At 41.6% G+C, this 18,582-nt stretch overlaps 2 protein-coding genes across 4 annotated transcripts in view; both read left to right on the forward strand.

Annotated features, from left to right (window-relative positions):
• Positions 1–10,268, forward strand: part of MAEA (macrophage erythroblast attacher, E3 ubiquitin ligase) — a 28,039-nt gene extending 17,771 nt beyond the window's left edge. For both annotated transcript variants that reach the window (XM_033148399.1, XM_033148400.1), the window contains 5 exons: positions 3,702–3,778; positions 5,825–5,933; positions 6,541–6,674; positions 7,214–7,409; positions 8,979–10,268. In XM_033148399.1, coding sequence (XP_033004290.1) covers positions 3,702–3,778; positions 5,825–5,933; positions 6,541–6,674; positions 7,214–7,409; positions 8,979–9,074 — 612 coding nt within the window. In that variant the 3' untranslated portion in view covers positions 9,075–10,268. The remainder of the gene's footprint in view (positions 1–3,701; positions 3,779–5,824; positions 5,934–6,540; positions 6,675–7,213; positions 7,410–8,978) is intronic.
• A 4,905-nt stretch (positions 10,269–15,173) lies between these two features.
• UVSSA (UV stimulated scaffold protein A) overlaps positions 15,174–18,582 on the forward strand; it is a 49,504-nt gene continuing 46,095 nt past the window's right edge. For both annotated transcript variants that reach the window (XM_033148401.1, XM_033148402.1), the window contains exons 1-3: positions 15,174–15,329; positions 16,516–16,846; positions 17,547–17,667. In XM_033148401.1, coding sequence (XP_033004292.1) covers positions 15,232–15,329; positions 16,516–16,846; positions 17,547–17,667 — 550 coding nt within the window. In that variant the 5' untranslated portion in view covers positions 15,174–15,231. The remainder of the gene's footprint in view (positions 15,330–16,515; positions 16,847–17,546; positions 17,668–18,582) is intronic.

An 18,582-nucleotide genomic window follows, 5' to 3' on the forward strand; every position in this document is an offset into this window, starting at 1 on the left:
AGATCTCTCCTTTTCTTCCTTCAAGTATCCATTTTCTTTGGCCTTTCAGGCCTACTGCCCTTGGAGGCTTCTGGACCTTCTGTAGTGGGGGGAAGGTTTCATAAATGGGTGAAAAGCGATGGAAGGTGGTTTTGCCCAGGAGGAGAGCTGCTTAGGAGGATGGAGCTCTCTGTGGACTCATCAAAAGAGTCATTGGGAACCCGGGCAGGGCAGACAATGGACATCCTAGCCTGGACCAAGGGCTCTGCCCCAACACCCTTGGCAGACAAGTAGCTGCCTTGGGCTCAGCAGGAACCCCTCTGAGTTCCTTCTCCTTGGTCAAATGCTTATTGGCAGTGCTGCTAAATCTGCCCTGGGATCTTTGGATGAAGGGTGGTATACTACTACTACTACTAAAGTGCACAGGTTCCCCACCTGAGACCTCCATATGGTTCTGAAGATGCTCACTGGTCTCCCCAACCCCTTTGAGCACCTGCAGATGGTAACTGAAGTTCCTGAGCTGGAAGGCTCTTTTCCTAGCGGCTGTCACCTCAGCCCGGCGGGTATCAGAGATTGCAGCCCTTTCTGTCCACAAGGAGTTAATGTATTATTCCGAAGGAGTCTGTCAAGCTGTGATTAGACCTTCATCCCAAAGGTTAATGCCAACCTCCACAGAGCTCAAGAGGTGGTCCTCCCTTCCTTCTGCTCAAAGCCCAAGTCAGATAGGGAGAAGGAATGATAGTCACTGGATGTGTGCAGGCCCATCAAGATCTACTTCAGGTGCACAGTGGAATTCCACCTATCAGAGTTCACGTTTGTTTCCTTCCAGTCCAGATCCAAGGGACACAGTGTTATTAGCATGATGGATAAAGGTGCTGTGAGGGGTTCCTGGAGGGGGGCGGGCTCCTTTGGGTATCACAGCCCATTTCCACCAGGAGCGCTGCCGCCTCAGCGGTATTTCGGACCCAAGCCCCTCTGGGTGACATATGCAGGACACCCACCTGGTTCTCATGTCCCACCTTCATGAGGCATTACTCATGAAACATTTACAACTCGGTCAAGGCCTCCTTTGGGAAATGAGTGCTTCAGTAGGTGGTGAACATGGTTACCCACAGTTACGCAGTCTGGTAATTGCTGAGATACATCCCACACAGGATCCCCTTCTTCTACTAAAAGAAAAATAAATAATGGTACTTACCGTGTTAAGTTCCTTCTCTGTAGGGAGGAAGGGGATCCAGTCTTCCCAAGTGACCACTGTGGGGGGGGAGGCCATTGGGCACAAAGAGCTGAGGGTCAACCAGGGGTTTGGGGCCCACCACCACCACCAGTGTTCTCCCTCTTCCTCCACCCTGGTTTTCCCTTCACTTATTCTTTAGCCCATACCATTCTTCTCTTCTTCACCTGGGCTACCTTACAGGGGTCATTAGAACCTCTTGGGACTGGGCCTCAGGAACAGAGTGGTATGTCCCACTGTGGGACGGCTGAGTTCTTTTCTCCTTACAAGTTGTGTTCCTTTTCCTTCCTGTTTGTTAAGTTGTTTAATTTTTGGCTATGCAGTTACTTGTTTAAGCACGAATTGAACTGGTGAGGGGGTTTCCCTGCCCACCAGGCGTGCCCTCTCAAAAGTGTGACTTCCTGCCAGTGGAGAAGTGGGCAGTGACAACCCACACAGGATCCCCTTTCTCCCTCCAGAGAAGGAACTTAACCATGGTAAGTACCAACATTTGCTTTGCCACACCAGCTCTTTGTTTTGCAAATTCTCGGTACAGTCTAGTTGCATGCAGAAACCTTACTGTCCAAGGTCCTGTCGACTTCGGCAGCATAGGATTTCAGTGGCATACAATCGTTGCATAATGCTTTATGAAAAAGTTTTACTGCAAGATAAGCAGAAGAGAGCAGAATATGAATGTCGTGTCCTTAAAATTCGGGGGGGGGGGCTCTTTATAGTGCTGAAACATATTGTACAGTATGCAGTTAACTATAGTGCAGCCCATCCCCCAAGTATAAAATTGCAGGATATGTGATCCTGAAGCTGTAACTTGCCACAGTGGTGTGAAGGAGGAGAGCTGCCATAGCAGTACAGACACGTGATAATGTTTGGTCCAGTGCAAGTTGTAGCATTTATGCATAAATACACACGTTGCAATGTGTTCCTTAACTCTTCTTTCTGCAACTTGGTGCCCCTTCAGATGTTTTGGACTGCAGCTCCTATCAGCTCCATACAGCATAGTCAGCAGATGGGGCTGGTGCAGGTCCAGAACATCTGGAGGGCGTTAGGTTGGGGAAGGGTATTTTAACTCTCCCTTGATGTAAGCAGACTGCAGTTTTAAACTGAAAGAAATTTCAAAAACAGCACCCCCCCCCACTTAATGATATTTTTAAAAACTTTAGGCACATGGATAACATTGCAGTGCAGTTGATTAATGATTGCACAGTGGATGCTCAGGTTGTGAAGGCAATCTGTGCGGGAGGCGTGTTTGCAACCCGCAGCGTTTGCAACCCGCACTGCTGCGTCTGCTCACACGTGTGACACAATTCAGCACTTCTGCGCATGTGCAAAGCGCGATTACCGAAACCCAGAAGTAACCTGTTCCAGTGGGTTCAATGCATTCGTATCCTGAAAATGCGCAACCCGCAGTGAGTGCAAACCAAGGTATAACTGTATATAAAAAGAGAACATTACAGATGAAACTCAAAAAAATTAGAATATCGTGGAAAAGTCCATTTATGTAAGCAATTGTTTTCATTAGCTACTGGAGTTTAATATATGAGATAGACTCATGACATGCAAAGCGAGATATGTCAAGCCTTTATTTGTTATAATTGTGATGATTGTGGCGTTCAGCTGATGAAAACCCCAAAGTTGAGATTATTAATTTGGGATTCTCATCAGCTGTATGCCATAATCATCACAATTATAACAAATAAAGGCTTGACATATCTCGCTTTGCATGTCATGAGTCTGTCTCATATATTAGTTTCACCTTTTAAGTTGAATTACTGAAAGAAACGAACCTTTCCACGGTATTCTAATTTTTCAAGTTTCACCTGTAGGATCAGTTTTAAGTGAAGGTTAGTTTTAATACAAGCTCTTCGCATTACAACGAACAAATGTTAAGGGAAATTCAGTACGAAGTAATTTGATCTGTTATCACCAAGTACTGTAAACATTTAACCTGCAGATGACCTCAGTCCATCTAATTCCCCCCCAATAAACAAATGCCTTTTGATGTTCTTTAAATTTTATTAAGTAGTGTGGAATAATAACTTATTCCTGTTCAAAGAGGTCTCATTGAAAGATGCAGATCCTCTTATTTCTGATTGTTGCTTCTCAGAAAGTATTTTCAGTTACAGCACAGAATTCAAATTTAAAATGCAGATAGGTAACACTGGCTAGGAACCAGACTTTAGTTATAGCATCAGGATTTTTAATACCATTCAATTCTGAGGTGCAAATAGATTTGTTTTTATGCAACTCAAACCTTATATTATATTATATTGTATTGTATTATATTATATTTATTATATTTTATTAATTATAATCTAGTAGCACATCATTATTGACATAAACACCAACAAATAGAAGTGTGTACACCTTAATCCTAAATATATTAACTCAAAACTCCTATTGATTTCAGTGTAACATAATGTAAAATAAGTATGTCTAAGATCACGGGTTAAATGTGATCACATCTAAGGCCCTGTCTTTTCTTTAATCTTAGAGCTGTCTGGAGTTCAGCCTAAGGATTCAGGAGTTCATTGAACTTATTCGACAGAACAAGAGACTGGATGCTGTCAGGTATGGAAATAGGATGTGCAGAATTTTGTACTGGTTATAATCCTCAATTTCTACATTCCAGTCATGAGTCTCACTCATCCCACTAGGTTTCAGTGATGCCTATTAGACCATATTTGCTCAAATTTGTTTTGCTTGGTTCCTATACCCTGTGCATTAATATAGATACAAATCATTCGTTCCAGCTGCTTCCTCCTTGTAGTTTCCTGCCCTTTAGCAGGTTTCTGGAGCAGTACCTCAGTCTCATGTGTGTCAGTGAAGCTATTATCTCCATTACCAAGTGTTCCCGTCAACCAGCTATTGTCCTCTTTCCCCATAGGATTTAGTTTAAAGCTCTCCTGATCAGGTTTGTGAGACTCTTAGCAAACATATTCTTGCCAACCACTTTGAGGTGCAACCCATCTCTTTCCAGAAATCCTTCCTTAAGGAAGCAGAGACAATGGTCCAAGAAGCTAAACTTTTCTAAACCTAAACTGGAAATATTAGACAGCTAGAAAGGCCTTTGCTTCATGATACGTTAAGACCTGCCATCATATTTTTTCTGGTAGGGACAGTGTTGGTGTTATTAGCATTGTAGATGGTAGGATAATGTAAAGGGGATGAGGTAGAAATAAGCTCCATCATAGAACATGATGTCAAAGAAGGTGTCAGATACTACAGTTGAACACCATTGGGCTAGTGATTAGCTATCCCAAGTTACTCAAACTGTGATGAGGATCAATATTTCCCCCTTCTCAATTGTATCTCAGGTTGCAGATTGATTTAAATACAATAAAAGTAAACTGTGAGAACCATTGAGAATTGATCCAGTCTCTATCATCACTCTTCCCAGTTTGCCATTTGTTGGTGTCGTCCAATATAACCCTTGGAACTTTGATATGATTGTGAAGAGCTCAGTTTGCATGATGAGTCATCAAATAGGCACAATACAGTAGACTATGAGGAGGAGCCATTAGAATATGTGACTTTTCTAGCTGCAAGCCACCAAGTAGAATAAATTTGCTCAGATAACTATAGCTAAACACCTATCAGGCCTTGTATTGAGGGAGTCCTGCTTTTTGGAGTTAGATAAACGACTCACGGTGTATTACTGTAACTCTGTGTTCTTAGATTTTGTTTGTTTTCTTTAGACCATTTTAGAGCTGTTGGTTACTGCTTTGTCAAACTGACATGTTGTGTCTCCAAACTAATGCCTTAAAATACAGGCAACTCTCAACTTACATGGGGGTTATGTTCCAGGGGTAGTGTGTAAAAATCAAAACCTGTTTTGTTCAATTGCAGTTGGGATTGCCAAAGTCTTTCTTCCCAGATACCCACCCTCTTTCTGCCCTCTTTACATTTTTTTTAAAAATGCCAATAAAGTCGTATGTGTGCAAGTTAAATGCGCCTATGTTGGGAGTTACCTGCATTCAGCAAATTTTTGTTTTTCTTACTCAACACAGTCTTATTCCAGGACAATGGGTGCAGCAAGGAAGGAGACTGGTGACATTCTAGCTTGTGTTGGTCACACAGAATCAAAATCAGAGGTTGTGAGATGATTGCATTGAATGGACCAGCTGATGTTCAGAATGCCAGAATTCTTCTTCTGGCACCTGGTTGTTGCCACAGCAGCAATTCTCGCTGTTCTGCAACAGCGGACGACAGCATGTTGGTCCTCATCAGCCCTAACACTGCTACATAAAAATCAAAAGTGTTCCCACACCATTCTTGCTATGGTGGTGACATTGTAGGTGAGGGGGGTGTACACACCCCACAGTCTCCCAACCCTAGTTAGCACTATATTTGAATCAGACACTCCCCAGGACTTGGAACAAAAATGGTGTTTTGATGAATGATCATAGTTCATTGAATTCTCTTCTGGAACAAACTTTGTGGCTCAGAAATGTAGTACTTTCATAGATCAGTGAGAAAACTTCCTGGGGTTGTAAGATTTGCTTCGAAAAACGTTTCTCTTTCTAGGTAAGGGTTGGTTACTTCTTAAAATGAACATAAAGCAAACGTTGAGATGCTGAGGATGCAAGCAGAGTAATTTTGCGTTCTGAATTTCAGACATGCAAGGAAGCATTTCAGCCAGGCTGAAGGAAATCAACTGGACGAGGTACGACAGGTGATGGGAATGTTGGCCTTCCCTTCAGATACTCATATCTCTCCTTACAAGGTATGTGTCAATTAAATTAAGCTAAAAAGATGGGCAGAGGGTTTTTTCTTTTTTTTTTTTTGCAGTGTCCTGATGCGCTAATGATTACGGACTCTAAATTGATGCCCATTATTATAAATTGATGCCCACCTAGCAGTTCAAAAGCACGTCAAAGTGCAAGTAGATAAATAGGTACCGATCCAGCGGGAAGGTAAACGGTGTTTCCATGCGCAGTTCTGGTTCTCCAGAAGTGGCTTAGTCATGCTGGCCACATGACCCGGAAGCTGTACGCCGGCTCCCTCGGCCAGTAAAGCGAGATGAGTGCCGCAACCCGAGAGTCGGACACGACTGGACCTAATGGTCAGTGGTCCCTTTACCTTTACTATTAAATATTGAGGATTTCAAACATGCATTTAACTTGCTTGTTGCTATTGGCAAAATGTTCTGTTAATCTGTTTCTCGATGTTGACAGCTGGCAATGGTTGGTCTATTTGAAAGTATTAAAATTGAGATGTACAAAAAAATTCCAGGTTCGACTGGTTGCAATACATAATTACATTCCCAATACTTTGAAACTATTGAAATAGCACAATCTACCTTTTGCTTTTTGTGTCTGTGTTCCCCACAGGATCTTCTGGACCCTGCCCGGTGGAGGATGCTAATCCAGCAGTTTAGATATGATAACTACAGGCTGCATCAGCTGGGGAACAACTCTGTCTTTACTATAACACTCCAGGCCGGGCTTTCAGCTATAAAAACACCGTATCCTTCAGTGCATCACAATAGGATGCTGAAACTTAGTCCTTAAAACTTTTGTAGACTCGCTGTTTCTTGAGCTGCATTTGGCAAATTTATGTCCAAATTTAAGACATATGTTTATGCCTTGAATACTTTTTTTCTTAAAAATAGAGCAGCCATCTTTCATAGTTTGTATTCTCCAAAATGCAGATTGCATGACACACAGGCTCTTAATCTTGATATGAATTTGGGATTTTATTTAATTTTCTGTAATAACAGAATTCAGAAAACACTCTTTCATCTTTACGCGCTTGGTAAAAAAATTGAGCAAGCCTGAAGCATCTTGGCCACTGTTTTAGTGAACCGAAAATTTAACAGGTTTAGGAGGCTCGGAAGTATACAAAAATAAAACTGGTTGTCCTTGAAATAAACATCTGCACCTGCAGATCCACTTTCTTCATATAAGCCTAAAAGCCGTCTTCTGTAACAATGGAGTTCTCTGTTCGGTGTTTATTATTCAAATATGTAATTTATGTATTATCCTTTAACTCACTTTTAAACAGACAATGTTATAAAGAGGATGGCAGTTCCAAAAATCCTGACTGCCCTGTTTGTAGCAAATCCCTAAATAAGCTGGCTCAGCCTCTGCCAATGGCACATTGTGCCAACTCCCGACTAGTCTGCAAGATTTCAGGAGATGTGATGAATGAAAATAATCCTCCCATGATGCTTCCAAATGGATATGTGTATGGATACAATGTAAGTGTTTTTCCATAGATGTTTCAAACTATTGTGATATATGTGGCTTCCTAAAACAGATAATGGTGTTAAATTGGTTTGGAAATGAATTTACTGAATCTTCCAACTTTAACTTGTGCAGCTTTCTGCTTTGCTGAATTCTGCAAAAGGCCTTTAGTTGAATTCAGCAGAGGACAAAGCTTCAGAAAATTATCTTTGCGGGTTAATGGTAAGAAGTGTAAGACGCTCCGGATGAAATAACTTCTTAATTCTTGAATATGTTGAGCATAATAAAACATTTTGGCAATTTGAGAATTTATTCTCTCTGGGTTTTCTCCTGCATCTAGTTGTCTTTTTGGTTTTGAGCACAGTAATGGACCCATAGACCCATTCAGACTCAATCTAGCCAACACTGAATGCTGTTATAGGGTGGTTTGTCTGCCTAGCTGAGTGGTGCTCATATGGACTAGAGGTGGTTACATTCCCCTTAAGGCAGGCATGGCCAAACCTGGTCCTCCAGCTGTTTTGGGACTACAATTCCCATCATCCCTGACCACTGGGCCTGTTAGCTAGGGATGATGGGAGTTGTAGTCCCAAAACAGCTGGCGGGCCAAATTTGGCCATGCCTCACATGCAGTTTTGGTCTACTCTTTTCATTGTCACTAGAGGCATAAGTAGCCTCCTTGGCTCAGAATACCTTTTATTAGCTTAAGCTGATGTATCGGCTGTGGACAAAGATAGCTTTGCTACAACTTTTGATACCTGTTAACCTCCTGTTTGGATTTCTGGAATGCATTGTACAAGGGGATTCTTTTGAAGATGGTCCAGAAACTTCAGTTTGTCTTGCATCTTCAGTTGCTCCAAAATAGAGCAACAACCAACTGATACGGATTGATAATGCCAGTGCTTCACCAACTTCACTAGCTTTATAGTCCATTTTCAGGTCCAGTTCAAAGGGTTGTTATGAACCATTTAAAGCTCTGATTGGCTTTGGTTGACAGTTTACCAGAAAGATCACCTTTTCCTACATGCACCTATTCCCAAACTTAAAATCATCTTTCAATGCCCTTCCCTGGATTGCCATCAAAGGAAACTCAGCACCTGACTATCATGGAGAGGACCTTTACAGTTGTGGGATGCCCTCCATGGAGAAACTTGCCTGGTGCCTACATTGTGAAGCCTTTTAAAAATATTCCCAGGCTTTCTAATATTTATATTTTATTGCTTTTTAGATTCTTATGCTAATGTTAACTTTTTGCAAATTTTTACATGGGTTTTATGCATTTCCTAGTTTTATTCTGTTTTATCATGTCTCTTACTTTGTTTAAACCTTTAAACCACCCAAATAATCTTTATTAGGCAATATATAAATATTGTAAATAATAATAAAAAATCAGTCAAAATAGGATTACAAAAAGGCTGAACAGACATTGCCTAGTGTGTGTATATAGCAGTGTGGAGTCTCGGATTGTGTGTAGCTGTTACCAGCTCTTAAAACTTTGCAGTTAAGATAACAGAAACTGAAGAATGGATAAACACTTTAATTCACTTTGGGACTATCTTAATTAATCTCTCTTCTTTTTGTTTCAGTCTTTGCTTTCTGTTCGTCAAGATGATAAAGTAGTTTGCCCAAGAACCAAAGAAGTCTTCAACTTCTCACAAGCTGAGAAGGTCTACATTATGTAATTCCCTCGTACATACAATGAAGTGCCGCTGGAATTTGACATAATATATTTTGGCATGACCTGTAGAGAAAGATCTTGAGTGTGGCTAAGAGAGCTGGGGTGGGAATCAGATTGGTTGGTGGCATTTTTTTATTGCGACCAAAGATCAATGAACAACAATATACACTCTTAGAAACTGAGGAAGTGTGACTAAAAAGTTGTACTTGGAGGGAACAAATATTGAATGTTTGGATTTTGTTACAGTAATTGGACTTTTCTCAAATAATCATCCAGCAAAAACTCAGCTCAAAAAATGGACAGTTTCACATGAGGAAAAAAAAAGTTACAGTGAACCTCAAAGGGCCATTTCACACTTCCAGACCTGTTTTCAACATCACCAATATGTGCCCATGTATGGAAGAACATATTATTTGAAGGGGTCAAATATGCAAAACTGTGATAACATGCACCAGGGAACTGGGGCCAGTCACGGCCTCCGAATGTGTGTCGACCTTGTGGCCTCAAGTGTGTGCATGCACACACGTGCATCTCCCCTTCAAATGTGGTTGTCAGCATGAGACACATAAACTGGAAATGCATTTGCAATGTCAAGAGTGTGATGTAGGTCTGTGTGCTTCCTTTTTCTGTGTTAGCAATCCCATGGGCCATAGTAGATGCTTGATGACAACACTAACACAAGGCTGATTTAACTGGATCAGTTAGGAGTTCTTTGAAAAGAACTGCAGGGGTTTATTCTCTTCCAAAAACCCTCCCCACATTGACCATCTTGGGAAGACTGCATAAATATGAAGTAACTGAAAACATTACAGGCACAATGCACTGCTTGTATGTCTGTCCTTCTTCCAGTTGACCATAGTGTTAAAATTCTTCATTTATTAGTTAACTATGTGCATAGGATTCAATATCAAACCATTAGTGCTACTGCCTTATTTCTTACTTTGAGAATGTACTCACATAAGGATCAGCTGGTAACCTTAAGTGTTGGGCAAATTTTGAAGATGCCTTGCAGGATTAATTATGTAATTTTAGGGTATTCATTACACAAGAGATTAGTTCAATTTTAACAGCTGCAAATCACATCCTTATCACTCTCCAAATAAAACCATTGTAGTTGGAAAAAACCATATGGTAGAAGTTTGTATTTAGCATTTATTTTTGCATGTTGATGTTGATTAGCTAATAAAGACTGTAAACATAAACCCTTTCATAATCATTGTTTCTTTTCCCTAGTTGACAGTAGAATGTTAATTTGTTCTTGAAACTAGGAATTGGTGTGGGGAGTTAACCTTCACTACTAAAATGGACACAGATATTTTACCTAATACTGGTGACAACTCCGTATTTTCTGGATACTTGTCTGATTATTGGATGATACAGATACTGTAATTTTGAAAACTGAACAGCCATCAGTAAGTAAAGGGACAGATGTGCTCATCTCTTCTAAACACTTGATCCAGTACACCTTCATAATTCTGGGAAGGGTGAGGAATTGGCTAGGAGATACATTTAGATGTGGAATTGGGATACACATGGTCACAAAATTAAATACAGAATCTCTGTTTCTAAGTGAAATACTTTAATGTAGGGAGACTTGATTTTTCTAATTATCATAGACAAGCAGATTTTTTTAAAAAAAGAACACGCTTGATGCAGCTTTGATTTTTAGCTTTAATATTTGGCTGCAGCTTGTGATTTGTCTCAAGGCAGATAAGCCACAAGCCCAGACCTGAATGTGACCCTAAGCCAGAAAACTCTCATGAAGAATGGCTGAGTTAAACAGTCTTGAAATTTATGCATTAGAAGAGGCCCAAGTCATGTGTTTACAAATGCTGGTCAAAACTTAGCTGAAATCTATCTTCTTGGCAATTTAGATGGTTGATGTTATGGGTATTGCAATGCTATGGATTCGGCTGTTTTGGTGAAAAATCATTATTTCAATACTTTCAAAGTTTCAAGATTTTAAAGTCCCCATTTTAGATCTGTTAAAGACAAGTAGAAGAACAAGAAGAGTTTGGATTTGATATCCCGCTTTATCACTACCCGAAGAAGTCTCAAAGCGGCTAACATTCTCCTTTCCCTTCCTCCCCCACAACAAACACTCTGTGAGGTGAGTGGGGCTGAGAGACTTCAGAGAAGTGTGACTAGCCCAAGGTCACCCAGCAGCTGCATGTGGAGGAGCGGAGACACGAACCCGGTTCCCCAGATTACGAGACTACTGCTCTTAACCACTACACCACACTGGCTTTCAACTGGTTTTTTTTTTTACAGTGAAGCATCTCTGATAAACATTGTTTCCCCACAGGCGGAAACAACATTTGCTGCTGGTGGGAACGGACTGTAGCAATGTAATATTTTACAGAATGAGAAGGGGGACTGCTCCATATAACCGGTACATCTGCCTGTGAGAGGGGGCGAGATTCCACAATTTCACTTACATTGCAGCCTGGCTTAGCTCAATTGCTCTGCATCTCTTTAGATTTATCTGTTATAACAAACTGCAAATCGAGAGATAACAGTTGGCTGCATTCTTGTTCTTAAAACACCCAGCTTTACAGACACCCCCCCGAGTGAAGGACTACTGAATGACTAACAGGGCTTTTGAACGAATCTGTGAAGATTATAGGCCATTTTTAATCACCATTACTTCTGTCATAAGCTTGCAAGACCATGTACAAAGTACTTTCAGGTGAGGGAACCTGTTGCCCTCCAGTTGTTCCTGGGTTAGAACTCTCATTATCCCTGATGACTGACACAGGGTTCATGGGAGTTACGTATCTAAAAATATCTGGAAAGCTATCTATGGGCTCCCTAACTCTGCCTTTAGAAGTTTTTGCTATTTTTTAAAGTATTAAAGCATTTTAGTGAAGGCACATTGTGTTCCTTGGCCTTAAAGGGTCAGGAATTTTAGATTAATCATGCACCAAGAACATAAGGAGAAACTGCAAGTTAAAGGTCTGCTGTTAACCTCAGTGCCATGTAAGTATTAAACATGTATTATAGCAGCTATTTCTCAGAATAGTTTGTGCTATTCACTTCCACTGCATGCATTTGGGGTAGGTTAAACTGGGAGACAGGAGCCATACACCATCTTTAATACCGGTGCAGCACAGGGGAGGTTTTTGTGTGGCACCAGAGTAAGACTGAATGACTTAAAAGTTCAGGTTTCTTCTTGTGAGTTTGGAATTGCGGCATGATTAAGGAGACAATACTCATTCACTAACATGTTGAAATTTCCCCCAGCAGGTATGCTGCAAGACATCTGTGGTTACTTTGGAACCTGAGATGCTTGTTGGGGATAAAACAGGCTGGGTGGCATGTGTTGTAGTTGAAAAAAAGTGATGAATGGACAGTTCAAGGTTGCTCTTCCTTGCTGTGTCCACTCAGTGCCAATTTGCAGTGGAAAAATGTGGATGAAGGTTTGTGAACTCAGCTTTATATTCCACTGAAATCCAGGTGAGCATCGTTTAAAGGGGAAGCAGCACTGGCCTTTGATATGCACTGAAATATAAATAATTCCGCAGCCAATTCCTGCTCAAAATCAGGATGCTCCCCACCCTAAACTGCCAAGACGTACCCTTTAAATTTATTTAAATCTATATTCCACCCTTCCTCCTAAAGGAGCACAGGGTGCTTTTCAAAATTGTGCAACAGGATTATTATTTTCAAAACATGCTTTGACGTTTTTCAATTCTGGAACCATCATCAATCACAATGGGCTAGGAATCGTGTCTACAACCCCCACATCCCAAGTCATTAGCACTCCCCATCCCATTCCCAGCTGGCATGGGAGCCACAGTCTTAACACAATGGAGAACATCAAGGACAAGGAAGTCTGGTTTAACTATCCTAAAAACAAGCATGAGTCAACACAAGAGGATTTCTCTAGCGATGTGATGATGTGATAAAGCAATATAGGGCCAGTAGAATGTGAGGCATCATTGCTGGTCCAGGCACCCCATTATCCCCATTGGGATTTGGGCCTGAAGGACTGAGGGAAAGTAGGGGAGCAGCATGGAGAGTAAGCTGAGAGCAAGCACAATTTATGGCATTGCGCAACAGTTTACACCCTCCAACATTTCCTTGATGAATATACATGTTCCCTCCAACATTTCTCCAATGAAAATAGGGACACCCTACCATACCCTCCAAACTTCCTCTGATGAAAATAGGGACGTCCTAAGGAAAAGCGGGACACTCCGGGATCAAATCAGAAACCGGGATGGATTCTGCAAATCTGCGACTGCCCCTGGAAAATAGGGACACTTGGAAGGCCTGCATCATTATTGATTGTGAAGGATCAGCCTTAGCAACAGAATTATTGATTGTGGGGCATCAGCCTTAGCAGCAAAATTATTGAATAATAATAATAATAATAATAATAATAATAATAATAATAATAATAATAATAATAATAATAAAATTTTATTCATACCCCGCCCTCCCCAGCCAAGACCGGGCTCAGGGCAGCTAACACCAGGTATAAAAACAATTGATTAAAATACAACTTAAAAACAAGATTAAAATACAACATTAAAGTGCAGCCTCATTTCAGTAGAAACTCAAATCAAAAATCAAAAAAGCGTCAAATCTTCACCTATCCAGACTGGTCCTACAAGGGCCAGAAAAAAGCCAGGGATGTCCCCAAATAGGAGTTCCATCACAGACTGAAAAAGGAAAGGGGGGGGAGGGGATCAAATTGATTCCAAGCCAAAGGCCAGGCGGAGCAACTCTGTCTTACAGGCCCTGCGGAAAGAAATCCGATCCCGCTGATTGTGGGGCATCAGTCTTAGCAACATAATTATTGATTGTGGGGCATCAGCCTTAGCAACAGAATTATTGACTGTGGGGCATCAGCAGAATTATTGACTAGGGGGCATCAGCCTTAGCAACAGAATTATTGATTGTGGGGCATCAGCCTTAGCAACAGAATTATTGATTGTGGGGCATCAGCCTTAACTGCATAATTATTGACTAGGGGGCATCAGCCTTAACTGCATAATTATTGACTAGGGGGCATCAGCCTTAGCAGCAGAATTATTGACTGTGGGGCATCAGCCTTAACAACAGAATTATTGACTAGGGGGCATCAGCCTTAGCAACAGAATTATTGATTGTGGGGCATCAGCCTTAGCAACAGAATTATTGATTGTGGGGCATCGGCCTTAGCAACAGAATTATTGATTGTGGGGCATCAGCCTTAGCAACAGAATTATTGGCTGTGGGGCATCAGCCTTAACAGCAGAATTATTGACTGGGGGGGGGGGCATCAGCCTTAGCAACAGAATTATTGATTGTGGGGCATCAGCCTTAGCAACAGAATTATTGACTGTGGGGCATCAGCCTTAACAGCAGAATTATTGACTGGGGGGGGGCATCAGCCTTAGCAACAGAATTATTGATTGTGGGGCATCAGCCTTAGCAACAGAATTATTGATTGTGGGGCATCCGCCTTAGCAACAGAATTATTGATTAGGGGGCATCAACCTTAGCTTCCAACTTCCTGGAATTGGAATTTCTGCACCGAGGGCAGCCCAAACAGAACGTGCGGCTGTACTCCAGTCTCAAGGTTACCGATAAAGGGACACGAGTTGCCCGACTATCTCCGCCCGGCAACAGCCGCAGCTGGCGAACCGTGCGAAGCTGAAGTGAAGCCAGCCTGCCTGCCTGCCCAGAAGGCAGAGGAAGAAGCCAGTCTTGACGGCGCTCGCCCTCCAGGAGCTACCAGAAGCCCGGCTGCTTTGAGGCCGCCGCAGATCGACAGGAGGCGGGGGGAGCCCTTCCCTTCTTCCCTTCCCCTCCCGGCGCAGCAGCGGCCCGGACTCCTCCCCGCCTTCCTCTCACGGAATCCGCCCCAGCAGCCTGACAAACCGGGCAGGCGAGCGAAGGGGGCGGGTTCGGCGGGTGGGAGAGGCCGAGGCCTTCCGGCCCCTTCCGAGGCCTGCGTTTCCGAGCGCTCTTCCAGCCGGGTTCTCCCGTCGCTCCCACCGCCGCCCTTCGGGAAGCAGAAAGCGGCTTTGGGAGGAATGGCCTCCGGACGAGGCGACGGCGACGCCCGCCCGCCCGGGCAGCGGAGAGCCGCGGCTTCGTTTCCTTAGCAAGGCGCCCTTCTCCTCCTCTTCTTCCTCGTCCCTTCGGACAGCCGGGTTTCCCCTTCAGAAATGGACGGCAAGCTGCCTCAGCTGGTGGAGGAGCTCACGACTTCGGGGGAGCCGCGCCTGGACCCCGCGAAGCTTAAGGAGCTGAAGAAGATGTGCAAGTAGGGACCTCTTAATGTTGGGGGGGGGAACCCTTTATTTTATTTTTATTGTATTTTATTATATATATATATGTATGTATATATATAATTTTTATTTATTTTCCATTTGATAATATACATTCACATCATTTTTATCCACTTTACTCCCCTGGCTCTTCCTTCCCTCCCGACTCATGGCTTTCAAAATTAACCTTTATAATTCTTGTGTTTTGTACGTTTGTCCAATTCTAATTGCACTCTCATTGTAGAATAACTCAAAATTTAAATAAATATGGAATGGTAGAAAACTCCTCATTACAAATCTTCAGACAACCCCTGCTAGTGATGTTAATTTCTTACAGTTGTTAATTACAGTTTACTCCAGTCCTTTTGGAATACTTGATCATGCTGGTTTTGGATTTTTCCTGTCAGCTTCGCCAGTTCTGCAAAGTCCATCATCTTCATCTGAGAACCTTTCCTTCCTCTTCTTTTTTTCCCTTTTTGGATATATTTTTATTAAATTTTCAAAAAATCCACATCATTCCAATACATTTATTTTCTTGTTGTCCACTTCTCATCCCATTTTCCCATGGTGTGTTTTATTCCTCCCCTTTACTGCACCTTGTCTTTTATTGTCATCACAATAATGCAACAATCTGTCATCCAGTTCTGTTGCTTATAATTCAAACCCTGCCATCCAATTCATCGTATTGTAATATTTATTTAAATGGTCCAAAAAGGGCTTCCATTCTTTCATAAAGAGTTTTCATCATCAGAGTTCTCTTATTTTGGCTGTTAAATTTGCCAATTCCACATAGTCCTTCTCTTTACTTATCCGCCCTTCTTTGGTGGGAACTTATTCATCTTTCCGTTTTTGTGCATGAAGAATCCCAGCTGCTATAAAAAGCAAATTTGGGGACCTTTTTTAAAAAACGAATCTGTTAAAAAGCAAATCTGGGAATCTTTCTTTTAAAAACAAATGTTTCCATGGTGGCTGTCCGCTGTTCTTTATATTAATAATTTTTTTTGGGGGGGAGGCAGGGTGCGATCCTGTGCATGCTTGCTCAGAAGTAATTTAAGTGCGGAGTAACAATTGGGGAGAATTAGTTTTCTTCTTGTGCTGGGTGTTACTTTTTAAAAAACAAACTTCGCAGTTGACGGTACTGTATTTGCTTTCTTGCTAATCATGCTGGTTACTTTTCCAAAGGTCCTCGGATGAGCATATTACTCATGTTTATCACTTGCTGATGACACAGCTGAATCAAGAGCACGCAGAGATACGGCTGTCAGCATTTCAAGTTGTGGATGAACTCTTCACCCGTTCTCATCAGTTTAGGACTTTAATCATTTCGAACTTCCAAGAGTTCTTGGAGCTCACAGTGGAAACAGACTATGATCAGCCACTCCCCCCACCGGTTGAAGTGGCACAAAAGCTAAAAAGAGCTGCCATTAAATCTGTACAAGAGTGGCATGAGAAATATGGAGAGGCCTACAAGAAACTTTCACTAGGATTCCATTTCCTAAAACAGAATAAGAAGGTACTTAAATATTCACTTTCGTGATTGAATGCTTAGTGGCTTTATATGAGTAAAATGTTGGAAATGTTTATTTCATTGCTAGCAGACGTGAATATATTAAATGTGAACAAAAAATTATGGTTCTTTATAAATAAGTAGACAAAAGACCCATATTATATTACTTTAAAGTGCTGTTGCACATAGACTGATTGTCAGGACGTAGTGGTGCTTCCCACGAGTAACGACCCTCGACTCCTGATCTGTATATTTACATTGCTTTATTATATAGATATGTACAAGTCAGAGCTAAGGTTCTAGCGTCCATTCAGTCACACTGAAAAATTAATTTCCTGCATCAGTTGTGTGTTTCTACTGAAAGTTTGCATCGTTTAAGTATTTGAAACAAAAAAGGTAAGTATTCTTAAACCAGAATGGCTTCAGAAAATCTGTGTGCCTTCCCAGGCACATAGACCGCAATCTGTATTACCGGTAGTATCACCTTGTGCTACTTCTAGTAAGGACTTGCTGTGAGATTTGCCCTAAGCTTCTGAGAAGAAGATTTTATTGTTAGTTCAAAAACAGATGCTTTAGAAATATCTGAAATAATATTTTGTGCAATCTGTTACTTTCAGATGTTGACCACCAAAGAAAATTTGTCTGACATGTACGATACGTTTTCAGCAACAGCAAAAATAATAAAATACATTCTATGATTCTGTAGGTAGATTTTCAAGATACAAATGCTAGAACTCTAGCAGAAAGGAAGAGAGATGAAGAGAAACAAAAAAGGTTGGATAATATTTACAAGGAAAAAGCCAAAAAAGCTGAGAGGGAAATGGCAGGTGAGTGGGGTGGTGCATTAATCGTAATTTCATTTGAAGATGTTAATACAGTCGTACCTCGGAAGTCGAACGCAATCTGTTCTGGAAGTCTGTTTGACTTCCAAAATGTTCGGGAACCAAGGTGCGGCTTCCGATTGGCTGCAGGAAGCACAAACTGGAACAATCACTTCCGGGTTTGCGGTGTTTGGGAGCCAAAACGTTCATCTTGCAAAGCGTTCGACTTCCGAGGTTCGACTGTACTTCTAATTTTAATAATGAAAGTAGTTATTTATTTATATTGTTATTATGTATTAAATTGGTATATCACCCTTCATCCGTAGATCTCAGGGCAGTTCACATAATAAAAATACAAGATAAAAAAACAATACATATGAAAACATTTATATAGTGCTATCGTTATGAAAGAGAATTTATAGGCAAAAAGTAGACTAAACTCTGTCCCAAAATAACTTTTGGAAATTTCAGAAGCAAAGTTCGGGAATATTTCTTGCTATGATTCCAAAAGCCGAGCCCATTCCATCCTCCTCTGTCAGAAAAAGCACCACAAAGTGTGAATGGTTCTTCATTCCACCGAAGCCAGGGAACTATTGATATGTTCTCCTAGCAGGAAGTGATAGCCAGACAGCTTCTCTCTTCCACATCACCTGTCTCACTGCAAGGAGGTAATGTGGCTGTAGTAACTTCTTCGCCTTTCTAGGACATCAGTAAGTCCTGATACCATTTGCTTTTTTTTTTTAACAAAGAAAAGGCAAGAAAAAAATTGGCTTTCTGCAGGTTTTGGAATACAGGGGTTCCAAGGCATTGCGAGCATCGGTGAAATTGCGAATAATTGAAACCCATTGAAAAAGCCTTCAAACACCCTGCCCCCTGCTTCACTCCACCCCATTCCACCCTTTTAGTGACGTATTTATAACG

Source organism: Lacerta agilis, chromosome 5 (genome assembly GCF_009819535.1).
Source record: "Lacerta agilis isolate rLacAgi1 chromosome 5, rLacAgi1.pri, whole genome shotgun sequence".
Lineage (NCBI taxonomy): Eukaryota > Metazoa > Chordata > Lepidosauria > Squamata > Lacertidae > Lacerta > Lacerta agilis.